The sequence below is a fragment of the Scatophagus argus genome, chromosome 24, assembly GCF_020382885.2.
Source record: "Scatophagus argus isolate fScaArg1 chromosome 24, fScaArg1.pri, whole genome shotgun sequence".
NCBI lineage: Eukaryota > Metazoa > Chordata > Actinopteri > Scatophagidae > Scatophagus > Scatophagus argus.
This window is the reverse complement of record NC_058516.1, coordinates 3,843,669-3,861,318: the sequence shown is the minus strand read 5'-3', so window position 1 is coordinate 3,861,318 and position 17,650 is coordinate 3,843,669. Positions and strand designations below refer to the sequence as shown.

General features: G+C 40.3%; 2 protein-coding genes across 4 annotated transcripts; both read right to left on the bottom strand.

The window, feature by feature from the left end:
* Positions 1-40: 40 nt before the first annotated feature.
* LOC124055601 (actin-related protein 3) lies at positions 41-6,290 on the bottom strand. Its single transcript, XM_046382546.1, has 12 exons — positions 6,092-6,290; positions 5,613-5,668; positions 4,912-5,036; positions 4,709-4,819; positions 4,398-4,493; positions 3,140-3,247; positions 2,923-3,066; positions 2,108-2,281; positions 1,866-1,958; positions 1,652-1,777; positions 1,251-1,334; positions 41-1,066 (listed from the first exon to the last, which is right to left on the bottom strand). The coding sequence occupies exons 1-12, from the start codon at positions 6,133-6,135 to the stop codon at positions 971-973; spliced, it is 1,257 nt and encodes a 418-aa protein (XP_046238502.1). The 5' UTR covers positions 6,136-6,290; the 3' UTR covers positions 41-970.
* Positions 6,291-9,761: 3,471 nt separating this feature from the next.
* Positions 9,762-16,958, bottom strand: LOC124055756 (ly6/PLAUR domain-containing protein 1-like). Of its 3 annotated transcripts, none has more exons than XM_046382868.1 (4): positions 16,443-16,958; positions 14,090-14,224; positions 11,796-12,039; positions 9,762-11,328 (listed from the first exon to the last, which is right to left on the bottom strand). In XM_046382868.1, the coding sequence occupies exons 1-4, from the start codon at positions 16,489-16,491 to the stop codon at positions 11,238-11,240; spliced, it is 519 nt and encodes a 172-aa protein (XP_046238824.1). In that variant the 5' UTR covers positions 16,492-16,958; the 3' UTR covers positions 9,762-11,237. The 3 variants fall into 3 exon arrangements, with proteins under 3 accessions (XP_046238824.1, XP_046238826.1, XP_046238827.1); XM_046382870.1 differs by having other exon boundaries at positions 11,765-12,039; positions 16,443-16,945; XM_046382871.1 differs by having other exon boundaries at positions 16,357-16,457.
* Between the last annotated feature and the right edge of the window lie 692 nt (positions 16,959-17,650).

Here is a 17,650-nt window from a genome sequence, read left to right as displayed (position 1 = left end):
AGGAAACTCTTTAATAGTTAAAAAAAAGAGAAATCACAACTATAGAAATATCTCCTTGGCATTTATTGGAATGCCAGCATTGAAATCCAGATTTGGTACAGTACAAGGCTATCCAGTATAACTGAGATCTAGGCAACAGTGATGGTCCAACAACAGTCATTCAAACTGCATGTTCATATATTAATACTTTTTTTCTTCCTTTTTCAAGACAGGTTGTTCAAGAGATCATTAATACAAAGCTGCAGGAGAAAAGAAGACTCGTCTCAGTGGAACCTGGAGGAAACTATCTGATGAATAGAGGATTTTTCTTGTTTTAATAATCTAAATTCAAATGAGTATTTCCACCAGGTACTGAAGGACATTAAAAAAAAAAGACACAAAAAAGAACGAAAGAAAACGAAAGAAAATCAGGAATGTTCAGAATTTCTGGTGATTGTTTTTCTTTCTTTTTAAGTTTGCACCTGTTTGATGATCCAAAAATGTGTTTTACTCAACGATGTTTGAAAAAAAATGATCTACCTAAGCGTGTCCTGCTTCCTGAAACAACCATCTTTTTAGTTTTTTTTTTTTAAGAGTATATATCATATCGCAAGAACCCAACCCATATACACAGAGAAGTGCATTTCTACAGGACTCATGTTGATTAATCACATATTACAACCCTGTGAGGATATAAGTACATATACGAGGCACGCAGAAATGAAAGATGTATCACCTATTGTTAACCTACTTGCAGTAAACATTTTATTTGAGGATCCTTTGGACTGAGTCACCTCTTTCCTCTGATTTTGTGAGGACGCTGCCGCTCTTTTGGCAGTTAGTTTGGTCCACTGTCGCTCTATCCGAATCAACAGGGCTGTCGGAGCATCCGTGCAAAGGCTCATGGGACTTCCACAGCGTGTGAGGTGTCGGCGGCGCTTTCCCTCGTTTTTCCCTCCTTGGCCTCCGCTGAATGCGCTCCATCCGGCGCCTAAGACATGACGCCGAATACAGGGTTGTGGCGGCAGATGCTTGGTCCAATCTCCTCGTAGTCTTTCTTGGTGTGGCACACTTGATAAAACTCAGGCTGCCAAAACAGAGAAGATCCTTTAGATTTCATCGATTAAAGCGAAGTACAAGTGTGTGCTGAATCTAGTTAACAAAAAACTGACAAACGTTTTGGTAAAAAAACAAATTTATTTCAGTTTTGTTTCAGTGAAAGAAGGATGGTGTTGTTAGAGAAGCTGAAAAAAACCTGTTTTGATACTCACAGTAGACGCCAGCATTGATCCCCCGAACCAGACAGCGTATCTCTGCATGTGATGAGTGATGACTTGCACATCGATGGGTTTGGGCTGCAAAAAAAGAAAAGGAAGAAAGAAAAGTCAACACAAACAAGTCAATACCAAAACAAAAACACAAACACCACTTCCTGTCAATGTTTTGGAAGAGGAAAACTTCTGTGGCATTTAAGGCCTTAAGTATTTTTTCAATTCGCAAACTCTATTGATCAAAATGTTTCACTCAATTATTACAGTACGTGAAAGGACAATGTGACTACCTTCACATTCTTTTATTGCTTTTCCCAAACTTTTCAAAACTTCTGCATTTCCCAAAAACTTCCTAACTGGTGCTGATGGATTCATCTCCGTCCTCTTTCCTGTTTCCTCACCTTCAACTTGCCGCCGCTCAGTTCTTCACTCATTTTCAGCCGTGCATCCACGGTCCTCTTGAGGTCCCTCTGCAGTCGTCTGCCAAAGTCCCTGAACATGGTGGAGCCTCCGGAGAGCACGATGTTCTGCGGCACAAGGAGGAGGCAGACGTTGCTAAAAACAAACTGACACCTGGAGTAACTGTGGCAGCTGTAGGGTCATGCGTGTCTGTACCTTGTACAGCGGACGTCTAACGTCGATGGGGCAGTTCTGGATGACTTCGTCCACCACCTCTGAGATGGGCTGAGTGAAGTCTGGGTTGGCAAACTGGATGAGACCAAACAGCAAAAGAACAAGTATGATTCAGAAAAATCTGGCTGTCATATCAGCTGAAAGAAAATTGTGTAGGCAGCAACATGAGTGCAACGCACTAAATTTATCCAGCAGTGTGAGCACAACACATCTCTTTCTTATACCTCAGGGTGGAAGAAGATCTCGGGTCCCAGGAAGCGCTCGTAGCCAACATCAATGGTGAACTCCTTCTTGGTGATGGCGTTGATGCCAGTGTACTGTTTGATCCACTTGGAGCCATCTGTGTCGTACTTGTTGAATTCCTTAACAAGGTCAGGGCAGACGTAGCTGAACCGTTCCTAGAAAAAAAATGTCTTTATGAAACACTGTTGACAACAATGTAAATGAAAAAAAAAAAAAAACAGAATCATGGAGGAAAACATCTTTTCATTTAAAACTTGGAGGCTTTTGTTTCTGTAGCTGCACTGACCTCCAGTGACCAAGTTGAGAAATGCATGACAGGGGCAGCACTAATACAACCAGGATCATCTGCTGAAGGTATCGCTTCCTTTTATTTATATCCTCTTTTTATTTGCAAGTTTCAATACAGACAGAGAGCATGACTAAACACACAAGAATATAAGCTGACCACAATACAGCCTCTGTCTGATACACATACAAAGAAGCATGTGAGGCTTTAATATGAATATGAATTTCCCTCGGGATCAATAAAGTATCTATCTATCTATCTATCTAGCTATCTATCTATCTAACGTGAAGCTCACCAAAGTCTCGTTCAACACAGAAGATAACTACGGGGTGGAGCATCACTAAGTGTGTCAAACACATAGTGAGTCATGCTTGCCTGAATAAGATGTTACTGCTGTCTTGTTACTTTACTGTAAACCGTCAAATACAGGCAGAGATGGTAAATATTTGCACAGGGCCTGCTTTTAATATTTCCCTAAAAGCTCTGTAAAGAGCACAAAAGAACACGAACCTTGACAGCTTTGGCCGTCTCCAGGGACTGCTCCGGAGGTATCCCCACCTCTCGTTCCCTCAGCAGCTGTTGGGTGAAGTACGTGATGTCTCGACCAGCGATGGGGATGTGCTTAATGCAGCTACCGATGACGTAGCCTTCAGCCTGGGATACAGATGTGTACCAGTTTAGGATGAGCATGGAGCGACAGCACAATCCTGAAATAAGCAACACTTACCACCGGGATGACGTGTGTGACTCCATCTCCGCTGTCAATCACAGTCCCCGTCAGCGTCCGTTCTCCCACCTGTCTGGATGTCCAGGAGGCAGCCAGTGCCAGGACGGCCTGATGCAAAAAATACCATTTTTAATGAAAGAAAATAAGCAGCAAAAACACTGTCCTGAAGAGCAAGACAATCCACTCAAGGATTCGCTCTCAAAATGGATATAGCATAAAAGTGTCATTGTGCTGTATCACGCAGATTAAGTGTGGCAACAACTACCCAAAACTGATGCTCAAGTAGGGCTGAACGATAACCGGTAATTGCATTTGCGATAATATCGCGATATGAAAAAACGCAATTTTCCAACCTCAGAAGCTGCGATTACACTCAAGTTGGCACGTTACCACGACTGCACGTTAATTTGTTTAACAATGGCCTCAGGCTTGACAGAAGCTGCGGAAACTTTAGTGTCAAAGAGAAGCAGAGGAGCGCATGGAAATTACTCAAAAAGTAACATCGTGCATCGTGAAAGATCTGATGCCCCTCAGTACGGTGGCCGAGCCTGGGTTCACTGCTCTAACAAATACACTGGACAAGCGGTACAGCATGCCCTCCCGTACATATTTCAGCCACGTCACCATACCTGAGCTACACAGAAAATGCAAACAGAGTCGCTGCGGCGCTGAAAACAGCGGAGTTTTTCGCTGCTACAACAGACATGTGAAGCCGTACAGCAGAGCCCCATCAGAGTCTTACGGTGCATTTTATTACTAAGGACCTCAAAGCTATGAAGTAATTATTACATGCTTACAAGGCTGGAAGTTCAACAAATCAGTCAATATTCTGCTACTGTGATTGTAGTTGTTAAATAAAAATGTCATTCATATCAATTCATGCATCACCTAATTTCATTGTAACATGTAGGCCTGGCCAACAGAAAAGAATATTGTTTTGGTCATACCACAATGATTTTTTTCTTGACATTGTTGAATAATACAGAACATAAAGAGGTTTCAAAAAATAATTGCATATTAAATCGCAATATTGTTTAAAAAAAAAAAATCGCAATTAGATTATTTTCCAAAATCGTTCAGCCCTATGCTCAAGATTTTAAAAACAGTGAGTGACCACACTGTGTAGGAGCTAAATCAAGAAAATTCAAAAATAGACATTGAAACTAGAAAAAAGAGGAAGTGAAAGTGATGTAGTTCTCATTAGTGTGACTTGCTGATCAGTGTCCATTTCAAGGGATGGAAGGTTTTAGAAACGTACCTGAACAGCGATGTAGAGACCTGGGACGTTGAATGACTCGAACATGATCTCCGCTGTGTACTCTCTGTTTTCAGGTGTGTTGAGGGGAGGCTCCGTCTGGAGAGAGACGCACAAAGCTGATGTGAAACTACCATTACATATTTTCACTTGTTACTTCTTCTTCTTCTATTGAAATTTCAGAAACTTCGACACACGACTTTGTGGTACAGCCAGAAACAATCTCTCAATCTCTTAACTACAGACACGGCACTCAACACAACAGGATCTGTCATCTCATCTGCCTCAACGCCATTGTGACGTGCAGTTCTTACCAAAAGAAAGTAATGGTCTTCAGGTTCTGCCCGCAGATACTTGAAGATGATCTGCTCCATAAACCTCTCCATCAGGTCCCAGTCTTCGACTATCCCGTGACGGATGGGCCACTGGAAATGAAGGGAGAAAACAAATGTCAGCCTCTTCTTGAAGACCAAGCCAGACCAGAAAACGTCCCATCTGATGGAACTTCCCCGTCTACCTTTGTTGCATAAGACGGTTTATCGATGGCTTCGTCCCCGATGAAAAAGTCCAGGTCATCAACACCCCTCATCATCCTGCGCTGGGCCTGATCTCCGACCTTGGCCGATTCTTTGATTGCGATACCTGGAAATGATCATAAAAAATGTACCAATAGTAGATACAGTAGACACAAAAATGACAAAAACATTGCAGGATGGGTAAAGAGACATGGGTTATACAAATCAAAGATATAGAATCTCTTTGATTCAAATTTAAAAAGTTAAAATTCAAGCCTGGTATATTTTGTATTTTTCTTAGTATCAACGGCTTCCCGTGAGAAGAACCAAAAACCAGAACTGTTCACCTCTCATTACTTCACTATCCCGTCTGGCACTCAAACCTAATCATACTGGTTCCTACTGAAGACGTAAATGTTTTCCATGAGACAAAATGTCCATAAGAAGTCAGCAGCCTTGTCCTTACATCATGTAAAATATCAGGCCAAGTTGTGCATCTCACTCGACTGTGTGGTAAAAGAAAGCAGATCTAAAACTGTTATCTTGTGGCAAATCATGAAGGAGTTAAACGTATGAAAAACTGTATTAGACTTACAATTATAAACATGATTGATATCGCATGTTTACAGTCACATTAACTCTACCTGTAGCTCTTAGAGGAAACCAATTAAGTGTTTCGTGCATTGTTTTCAACGTTACTTACATGATGGTATGATGAACTGTGGTTCTGTATTCCCTGCATAACCAAGCTTTGTGTACCTGAAAGGGCAATAACATGAGGATAAACTTCAGCCACAGATGCTTCATTTTGATTTCACTGTTTGCTGGAGACTAAACAGGATCGTTAATTGAGTACACAGACATAAAATGCTCTCTTCTATGAGGATTGTCCAGGAAGTAACCTTAGCTTCTTAAGCTAGCAGCAGCTAACTGCAATGATAAAGCAGTATTGAGAAGGAAATCATCCACAATAAACCACTCTGGAACTTTAGAGTGATAATACGAAGCATTAACCCTGGCTTTACAGATAACATAACGATACACGAGTGAGCAAATGCTAAGTAACGTTAGCACTTCACAGGCTAATCAGCTAGACGGGGCGTTGACTGGAAGTTTGACAGCCGCTTATGTGGTCAATGAAAGCCAGGCTAACGCTAACTAGCATTCTGTTTTCTTACTTACCCTGTGCCGCAGTCAACAACACAAGCCGGTAGCCGACCAGCCATGCTTGTTATTCTTTAATCTATTTACAGGTAAGTATATCAGGCGCCCGATATGAACGGATATGTTAACAGTAACTGATTTAAATCGCTGCAGTCTGAATGAAAAGCAGTCACGGCCGATTCATGAGCGCTTCCGGGTTCCCTGAAATTTCTTCTCGTGCAGAGTCAGCAGCTTCGAAAGTGCAATGTCGCTCCCTTGTGGACGGCAACTGTTACTGCAAGCAATTATGTACGCTATTATTATTATTTTAAAAGTTAGAAATAAGTCTAAAGAAATGGTTTACACTTTTTGAATATTGTTTTAGGTCAATTTCATAATATATAAACAAAAGTAAAGGGGAAATATTTTGCAGGAGATTTTTTATTTGTCGGATTTTGTGTGCAATACAAGAAAAAAAACATAACTAGCAATCAATTTCATTCATTAGTACGTAAGCCTCCATTGGCTTTCACCTGTGTAATCATGTATTCTTAAAAATTAGTTCTGTAATTTAATTAATTAAATTAAATTAAATTAAATTTGTTTTTCTTATAGTTTATTTTAGTTTATTTCATACAGTGGTTTTTCATTCAACAAAAAATAGCAGCCAATCTCATCTTTTCCTGGTAACTGTACCAGACAATATCAGTGATTTAGGTGCCATCAAAGGACGGACAAAATGGTCTTCACCCTCAGCGACCGCATGGAGGGCGACTGATAAAGACAATATATGTGAGCAGGAAGGAGCCTTCGGGCTTGATTCTGTCTGCAGAAGGCCTGAGCACATTAGAGCCAATCCCAGAGCCTGAGAACATTGGCCCTTTGTCCTCAGGCAGATTCATCACTCACACAAGAGACTCTTCAGTGCACTGGAAAAGCCCTTGGCTCTGCTGCTCCTGATAGAAACAGAAACAGACCTCGTCTCCTCGCCGTGGAGCAACAATTCGTTTCAGCATTGTCAGTGCTGGAGCAAAGATCCACCAGGGGCCGACTATCAAAGAACTTTCCCTTTTGACATCCCTGAGATGAATGCTACAAAACTCAAGTGGTGTCTTTTATCCTCTCCTTCCAGTTGAACTGAGCAACAACATGATGACTGTAGAATTGTCCTGATGAGGCAATTATTCAGACCAACTGGTGAGTCCCAACAAGAATTAACTTTATTTATTAAGCTTTAATCTTCATAAAGTGAAACTGTGTGATAGAGCAAGAGAAACCCCTTTAAAAGAAGAGGATTATTAAAAATTCACAAAAGATAATATAACAGAGACTATAAATTGCATTTCTTCTTATCTAATCCCTTTCTAGACCCACAGTTCAGAGTTTTTAAATGATTAAATAGATGGTGCTCATTAAAGTGAGACTGCTTAACTTTTGCAAGATAAAATACCATAATATTCCTGTAACAAATTCCAAGTTTAATCAATAAGAATTACATCTGTTCGCAGATTCTCATGCTACAGTCTCACTTCTTAGGATGACCAGCAGCTTATGCAGCAAACTTTATTCCCTCCCCTTCCTTTTTCACTTTCAGAGAAGTAAAAAAAATATAATGGACACAGTGATGTCAAATTGCATGTAAAAGTGTTTTGTTTGCTGTTTTCTGCAAGCACTTCACCATCCTGTGTGTCACAGTGTTGAATACTAGAGGGCACCAATGCTCTCATTTTTAAGAAGCAACAAACACCATCGAACCACCGTGAGCCACAATGATACAAATGATTTCACCTCCACTGGCTCGGTCTTCCTGCTTACTCCACCAGCTTTTAAAACCTCCATCCCGGAATGGAACAATCAAAGTGACAAGTGATTTTTTTACAGCCGTTCTTCAAGCCAGTTTATTTACCTTTTATTTAACACTAGATGATGCTTGTTAATTGTCTCTGTGTGTGAGAGTGTGTGTGTGTGTTGGGGGTTAATTGTGTTTACCTTCTTTATTGGCCCTACTTCATGGAATGAAGGTTTGTGTTACAGCTACTGAAGTGGATTGGAGTGAAAATAAAATCTCGTGAAGCATCTTGGTTGACTGAAAAGTCATCATATTTAGCAGCATGATTTCCTCAGGCTTCATCCTTTTCATATCCAAGGTAATATGTTTAATGAGATTTCTAATTCAGCATAGAATTTCATTTTAATTTAGCTGTTCTATCAGCAGCAAATAAATAGGCCTATTGATTAATCCGTTTGATTCCTTAATGAAATTTGACGTGTCTAAGTGGGCCGCCTCAGATTCATCTGAACTCTGTACAACATACAGTATCTGTTCAACTGAGCTAAGGGTAATTGATTCTCTGGAGGTTTTTTATCTTGCTGTCCCCTGTTAGTCCTGTGATCTGTACCCGAAACAATTCCCACCCACACCAGAATAGATAATTTCCCCCTCATTTCCAATACTCTTAGCCTACACAGTAAACAAAGTAGATGAATTGTGGTCCCTCATCAACTGAAGTATTTCCACTGCCAGAGTCCTAATGCGACTGTGTTTGTGCCACGTCATTAGAGTAAGGCAGAGGTGGGCCTTATTATTTTTAATAATCTCCTCTTTTCGCTGCTTCTTAACCCCAGGAGATCTGCAGTCGGCACTTCCCCTCTATGATCGTCAGTCCTTCCTCCTCTTCCTCTTCCTCCCTGTCCTCTTCCTCTTGTGTCCAGGCTTAATGATGCTCTGTCATACAGGCTCACCCTCACACAGCAGGAGTCGTTTGCTGCTAATAGACCCAAAGTTTAAGCTGCAATTGATACAACTGGGGTTTAAAAAGACCAAAGTCGCCTGATATCACTGTGCTGCAAGTCGTTTTCTTATCTCTCTGCAAAATTATTGGAAATTTTCACTATATAAACTGCAGGATTCATCCAGTGGGGGCTTCTCTATTGTGTCTCTAACAATGCACCTCTGCATTGTTAGGCAAATAATTGAACGGTTACTTGGAAACACTGTTGTGGCACTTACAAGTCGAACATCATCGCTTGTCTCGCTCTTTAAAACAGCCGGATAAACAAAATAATCAGTAAATGATTCACGGACTGATGGTAACTTAAAGTTGACTGTGTGAAGGTTAAAGACACAGAGAAAGCATTTAGGCCTAAATAATCTCCTGGGGACCACCAGCAGTGGTGGTTTTGAGCCCTCCCCTCCCTCCAAACAGCCCAAAGTTCATGCATTTTAGGTGAACGTTAAGCTGTCAGCCTCTGCAGCCTGCACATGGAGGTTGTTGCAGAGAAAATGATGCAGCTTCTACCTTAAGTTAATAAATGTGATTCAAACACTGTTCATGAAGGAAAACATGTTTTCCCACTTGTTTTGCAGACTCTGCTGGTCCAACAGTTCCCTCGAATTTCCTAGAAAGGACATATTGTATCACGAAATTTGTAAGAGGTTCCCTGAAAGAACCTAATTTGGTGCTTCTTACTGTTGAGGGAAATGGAGCAATGTTCACTGGGATACTTCCAATTAGTTACTTCCAATTAATTGCTAGCATAACTGAGAGTCTTTCAGCAGGTGCACAGCAGGTCAGTTAAACATGGTGCAAAACACGTGATTTTTGCTGCATCAAAGCATAAAGTTTACATGGATAACAAAGCCTCCATTGATAATTGAATTACATTTGCAGACTACACTGAGGTGCCAAGGCAAACATGCTGCTCAAGATGCAAAAATAATCTCTTTAATTAAGTTCAACTTGGGTAAAATCCTAAGATATTTAACATTGGCTGTAGTGAAACATGTGATACAAGAGCTCTGAAATCTTTCCATCCAGCTGCTCTGTTTTTCTGCAACGTTTATTTACATCACACATCAGCAGAATACAGCATAACTCTTCACAGAAGACCAGTCAAAAAATAAAAAAATGAAACTGATCATATCTCATCTTTGTTGTTTCAACTGTCACATGATGCTCTGATATAAGTCATATAAGATTAATCAACAAACAACATACTTTTTAAATATGAAAACAATATCGTAATAATGTGAAAACAATGTCGAACCAGTGTGAAAATTCTGTGCACTTGTTTGTCTTTTAAAACTTCAGTGTGTAGCATTACAACACAGCCGGAGAAGAGTCTGCGTTGTTGTTGTTAAAAGCACATTCATTGTGTATGAATATAATACTGTACAGATACAAGAAAAAGCAATAAAATGACAGCAGCAATATAGAACTTCTAAAGAAATCATTTGGAGGGAAATAAAAACCTGCAGGAAATGAGATGAAAACACAAATTTGTTTTCATTGGGGTGGATTATGAAATATTTACTCCACAGCACTGGCTACATGATTTACTAGTTATGATTCGGGCATATGTTTAATTTAAAGTTCTAAAGACATACAAACTCAAAGGCGAACACGGCTGATATCAACCTGAAGCAGTTCTCCAGTGAGAATTCATTTGTGCTTGTGGTTTATCATTATGCTGCACTATGTCTATGTGATATAAACTACACCAACATCGCAAAGGAATATTTAATTAATACTGATGTCTAATTAATATATATAACATATAACTCAGCTCCAGAGTAATCCTTCAAATCTTATAATCAGGAATGAGTAAGCTGCAAAACTGCAAAAATCTAAAAAAACACTTCAACATTCAAATTCAAAGTAACAAAATGTCAATTAATATGAGCGGCAGTGGAGAAGAAAAATATATATGATGAAGAATGTGCAGCAAGAGATGCCAGACCCCTTCAAGTTCTCATAACATATGAAAAATATAAGCATATTTTGGGTTTGAGATGGTTTTTGTTGCCGTAATCAATTCAAAAAATGGAAATCTTTGCATTCTGAGCAACAACAACAGCGTCAACAAGAAAGCAAACTAATGGTTCCAAACCATCATTCAAACAAAGCCCACAAAATAAAAGCTTCAAAGTATATATATATATATTTTTTTACAGTGACTTCCACCAGCACCTTTCATAGCGTGTAATAACCAGAAAATGACTTCAGAGCAGGTTCCTCACAAAACGTTCCACTTCACAAAAAGCAACGAAATTGAGAGACGCCTCAGCTGCAGACCAGGTCCTCCTCTAGCAATAAATAAATTCAGAAAACTCAGTATGCTTCCACTTCTCCATTACTCAGTGGTTACGGGTGTAACATCGATCAGAACAACAGTTGGTTTTTTTTCATGACGCTGAGAAGATACAAAGCCAGTGTGGTGGGCGACCAAATCTGCTGATCACAGCAGTGATTACAGGCCAGGGCTCCAAGGTGAATCTGTAACAAAAAGGGACAGGAAGTGTGTTCATTCAACCTTCACAATAGCAGTGTGATTTTTGTTGTGTTGAAGAGGATGATGATGTCACTAATTTAGCATATTGAGAAATGGTTTGTGTCCTTGTGTCCAAAGGTGTTGGGGCTCTGTGCACGCCAGTCAAATTCTTCCACACCAAAGAGGCAAAACATCTTAGTTCTTGGCCTGGCCTGACCTGTTCAGTCAAAATTGCAAGGACAACCTGGTTTGATATGACTGCAGGCAAAATCTTTAACCTTGCCAGAGATCATGTAGCCAAAATTCTGCCATTGGACTCCTGTTTATAAGCTCAAATTTAGTTTTAACTGGGCAATGTGAACTCAAATGAACGACAAGCAAGAGCAACAAAGTGAGCTTTCTTTCTTTCTAATGGTTTGGATTAAGGAAATCAAACTTTACAGGAGAAACTTGGATTGGATCCCCAGCCTACGTCACAGGGAGGAGTGTCAGCAGTGGCAGGAGAAAGGTCAGGTAAAGGAGAAGTGGCCTGTTCGTCCATAGGATCGCCATCGCCGCCGAAGGGATGGGACGCTTCCTCCGGGGCCCATTGCAGAGTGGGGTGTTGCAGCAGGAGATGCAGACTGAGTTCAGCCTGCCGGTGCAGAACTGCTGGTAGCCAGAGGAGGCAATGAGACAAGCCCCAGAGGAGGCACAGGATTTCCGATAATGTATTCCTGCCAAAATAAAAATAAAAATTAGAATAAAAATGAAAAAATTCAAGAGTGTCCAGATGGAGATGTTGGGAATGAAGAAAAACTCGTATTCTGTCGTGCTGTAACTTTTATTTATTGCATTCCAGCACATGGATTTCCTTATCAAGTGATGTTTCTTCATCTGGTTGGCTAAACGCTAGTGCTGTTTGTGCTGTGTTTCTATGGCACGCTGTAGCTTCTATATCATTAGTGTAGCATTTTTATTGTGTAATTTATCTTGTGTGTTTTTTTCTGTTGTCCACAAACGAAATTCCCCCTGACTGGACAGGAAAGAGTTTTGATTAAATCAAATTCAGACAAATTCAGTCACTGTGGAAACAATGTTCCATTACCTGGGAATGCTTTTTATTGATGAAGGAGGAGAAATATGTGCAACTGAGCATTTTCCCTCAATAGAATGATCTCTGAAAGTTTTAGGCAGTCTAAAGACGTTTTATTTGTGGCCAGAACATAAGTAATTTTTGCAGCTGACTTGTTTTTGTTGTAAGCAATCCTGGAGTAAAATCACTCATTGTTGGGTCTCATTCCATGGTTGCGAAATGATAAAAAATATAAAACAAATCTGATGATCTAAAGCATCTGTATTTGATGACCTGAAAATAAGACTGAACAAATCTTTCTTCAGAATCCCTCACATGCACGAGTGGCTCAGATTGCCATGACTCCACCATATGATGTGCCTTTGACTTGGAAGTAAAGGTCAGTTACTGCTGTCGCAAGTTAGTTAGCCTAACATGCTAAAGACTGCAGCTCATAGCAGAGCAGATAAACACAAAGTCTAAACTGTGCCTCATATTCTTGCTCTTGTGTTTGTCGTTTAAGCCTAAAAACCCTTCAGCAAATGGTCTAGTTGGCACCCTAGAAGCCAAGTCATTTTATTTCAATGCAGTGCAAAACTAATCTAACACTCAGGCAGGGGCAGCTGGGAGAAAGACTCTCCTATTTGATGAATGAGCCAAATAGAGTGGTCCAGTGAGAAAGTGTTCACCAGGGTTTTCGAGGGACACAACAACACCGACATGCCTCATAGGAAAGTGAGCGCCAAGACAAAAACGATCGAGGGCCTCGCATTTGTTTGTTTAGGTTAATAATGCGTAGGTTTTTCACTGCATTGAAAAGCTGATGTGTTACGCCCTCTGATGCTCTGTCTTCAAGACTGTTTTCTGGAACACAGCGGGTTCATCCACACATCAATCAATGCTCCTGTCTCTGTCTTTGAAGCTGAGCAAAGGAACAAAATAACAGATAACCACATCTATTACGCTGAAAACCACAGGAGATTGTGTTGACCTGCTCAGCCTCTTCTGCTGGGTCAGTCAGTCACACGTATGAGGATAAAAATGTGTTTGGAAGGTGGAAAACGGGAGTATCTTCTGTCTTATTTGTCAATTCAGACAGACAGCTGATCTAATTTGTTGTTTTAGGTATAGGCTGCACCATAAATTCTTTTTAAAAGACATTTTTTCCTGCTTATGAGAGCATCTCAGCTCATCTTAGCTGAGATGTGACTATTTATGTTAATTATCTCGTACCCCCTGAGCATCTTATTCAGCCTCATCTCCGGTTCCCAGACCGTCACCTTTCTTCTACAGATAAACAGGAACTCGACTGCTGCCACTGCTCGGGCATTTACTCCCAAAACTATCAATCTTTACTGGCTCTATCCTGGATTGCATCAATACTGAGAGAGCCTTGACTGTCAAGGACATTTAGATCCTTATCAGCACAGAAACACAGATGACATGATCGTCAATCAAATAAATTAGCTTTATTTATAGTAACTCATAAACAAAAGTGAAGATGCATCGTACTATGTGCTGTTAAATGCTTTTTGTTTTTTTATCTCTCTTCTTGGCAATGATTGGCTGAGCTGATAAGATCTTCGTGTGACCACCAACAAGCAACCAACAAGCCCTATAACATGAAACCTTCCAAAAGGAACAGAGCTGCTTCAAATGAACTGAAGGAAAAGCGGGTAGTATCCATTCATACAGACTAATAGTGAACTTACCATCTGGTTTGACCAGCACCTCCTTCTGGCACATGTCCTGCACATTGACGGTGCAGTTGACGATGTACTCCGGTGTGGAGCAGTCATTGTGCTTCATCTCCTCGCACTGGTAGCACTGGATCTGAAGGGCATCTCCTGCAACAAGCAGCAGGAAAAAGAGCACATAAACCTCAATAAGTCATGGTATAGTAGACATTGTTCTTCATTTTCTTCACATTCTAAGAGAAGAATTTAGTTTGACCTGATGTCTATCTGTTCTTTGTCAAATATGGAATAAAATTTAAACCCAAATATTTGCCCAAATAAATTAAATTTTTTGACCTTATTTGTTTTGTTGCTGAGATTTAGATGAGCAGACTGATACCAATCTCATGTCTCTCTGCTACACCAAGAGGCAGTTAGCTTAGCATAAGGGCTGCCTGAAAGATGAGATGGAGAAATCATTTTTTACTTTTCTTTTGTGCATCAGGTCAAGATTGTGTGGTTTTTCAATGCTCATAAATGAGTTCGTCACCAAGCTCGTGCTTTTCGGGTGCTTTTATTGGCTGTTTCATGAGTGTCAACAAGGAGGTTACAGATTCACACACTGAGGTGAGAAAAGGCTGTAAAGAAACAAAGCAAGAAAAATCAACAAATAACACAGTGGTCCTTTTAAATTCCCTTTAAAAAGTGGATTTTATAGGCGATGAAGCTGCATTTACAACACAAACAAGCAGTAAGAGGGACTTGATGCACTCTGTCAGTGCCTGCATGAACTCCCTTCCCCTCTGATCAAAAAAAATGTGAGTGCTGGACTGCCATCACATCTCCTCTTAAACAAGCCCTTTGTAGCTTTCTCAGTTTCGGTCTGAGGCCTTTAAAGCTGCCTGGATGAGCTTTTCTTATTGCCTACAACCTCATCATTGATCTGAGTGTCTGTCATACTGTACACCGGCCCTACATAAAGGGCAAAACATCTGCAGGATTCAAGCTGTGAGACCTAAAATGGAGGAAGCATTCGATAGCAGTCAATATTACGCTGGCATCTTAGTACTATTTAAACGTCCGTTACAGCCTGGAAAGTTACAAATGATGCCAATGCCATAAATATATTCACTGGCAACTTATTGTCTCAGTATTAATTGGCACACTGGATTGTTATATGCCACACCTGTCAGATTCAGTTTGTTTTTCTAAAAGATATTATCATGATGGCAGCATCATATGAAGGCACTCAATCAAAAACTTCCTGCAAACGCGCTGCCCTTTCTTTCCTAAATATCCCACACAGGCTATCTGTCCCTTCTGACGTGTATTGGTGGTGTAATTATTGAAATGGCACCAAACATTAATCTCAACCCTGACAGCACCTTCAAACGCATCTGATAAAGGTCCACATATAACATCACAACCCCAGTCTAATTACTTTAAACCAAGCTAATGCCTGAAACGTCCATCCATCACCTGGATAACAAGGAACTTTCTTATTTTTGTATTTTTTTGGGGGGGGGGGTTTATCTGTCATACTGGATGGCAAAATCCAGTGCCTGAGCACAGTTTATCAGTTTTAGAAAATTACTCAAAATCTTTTTTGGGGATAAGAAACAAAGAAAGGGAAAGCTTTAAAGCTTCAGGTGTAGAGCAACTGCAATATCCTCTAATCACAATCCTATTTGCTATTATGACCGTAGGCACAAAAGAACAACAAAGTGAAATAACAAGAAATGAGTAAGTGCAGGAAACTGTCCACAAATAGCAACTTGGCACAGCAATGCAGCATCTTCACGTTATTTACCAACTCTTGTATTGGCAAGAAGAAAATCTCTCATTCAAAGCACACGCATCCACCAAAGAAAAGCGAAACAAATAGCTCATGAGTAACAGAAAATCACAGGTTAAAGTGTGTTACTGGCATGAATCCGGCACAGCAGCTACTGTTCCATCAGCGCGTAAAACAAGCATTAAAGACGCAACATTTTGTGCATTACTGACCATCATTCTTTCATGTTGCTTAGGTTTTTCCAAAAATTTACGAGGTCTACCAGTAAATGCTTGTACTGGAAGTCAAGTCTTACGCACAGACTTCACATACGCAGAGAAAATTAGTTACCAAGGTCCTGTTTTTTAAAAAATGGCATCAGAATAAAGTCGTTTTACATTTTGGAACACAACATTCCGAGGTTAAATATATCTGTACCATGGATGCAAAACGTCTAAACATCCCAACATCATGTAATTTGCATTTCCCATGAATTCAAGTAGAAGGGACGTATAAATTAAGCACATACCACAATACAGTCAAGTGTTTCTGCTGCGTATGCGCTGAAGACACGCTGACAGAAACGCGGCCGCAGTCTCTCCAACTTGCACTCACCTGCGTCGAGAAGGACTCCAAATAAAGTCGCAAAAACGAGAAGACGCATTCTCTCCCAGAAGAGGCTCGGAGGGGAAACATCCGACCAAATGGACTCGTTCAGACGGGGGCATGGAGGACGAACCGCCGCGGAGGAAGCTCAGACGCGGATCCGCTCATCATCTCGGCTCGCTGCTGTGAGAGCAAAAAAAAAGAGAGGAAAGCTCCGTGAAGTAAGGGGCTCCTCTTCCAGCGCAACTGAAGACAAATCCACAGCGCAAACCTCATAAAGCGCACCACGTGATGAGAGCTCACCGGTGGCATTTCCGTAACCTCAGTCAGTTCGTCTCCGTGCACTGATGACAGAGAAAGCACGACAAATGGTTTTCAACATGTAGTGACTACATGTGCCTACATTTTGATTATACTTCTGTCGTGTTGCTGACTGTTGCGAGAGGGGCCAAAAGTTCATTGAATTCTTTGGAGACCTCTTCCTTTCCCTTCTTTTCAGGGCCTCGTAGATTTTTCATGTACAGTTCTTATTAAATACTTAAAAGTATAAAGATTCAGTGCGTCTGCAAAGGATTGACCTTGACAATAAACTATATAATTCTAAAACGACTGAAATTTCATTGTCGCTTTTTTCATACAAATAATTCATTGTAACACTTTAAGTCATCAGATGCTGGCAGAATTTTCTCACTATTTTCAAATCTTAAGGTTTCTGTTATATTTTATGACCAGTTTTCATTCTTCAAGAATGTCTCATCAGTATGTTTACAGCCTACAATGAGAGTGACTACAGGATTGTTTCTTAGTATTTGAGTTATATCTTACTATTTGTTGCTGTGATGATGTATTTTTTTGAGGTTTGCCTTCCACAATTCCTATATTTTTCGATAAGGTAGTCACTGACTTTAGTGGCCTTTTCGTGCCTTTTTGTCAGCACGTTTGCACCTCTGAGTGTTTCCATAATATGGTGGTGCACATCTAAATATATGTATAATATATATGTAATATATGTTATTATATCCTTACTATTGTTGCCTGTTTTACCTGTAGGCAATTTCATTTTCCCCTGATGTCATCCTCCAGCATTAAACATCCATATAAAACCACCATCACAGGACTAACACAAACCTAACCCGGACTTCTCACATAATCTGATTCTGTCGCACTTTGAAGGTGATCAACACGATATATTGTGCTTATTGATGAATGCAGAGGCA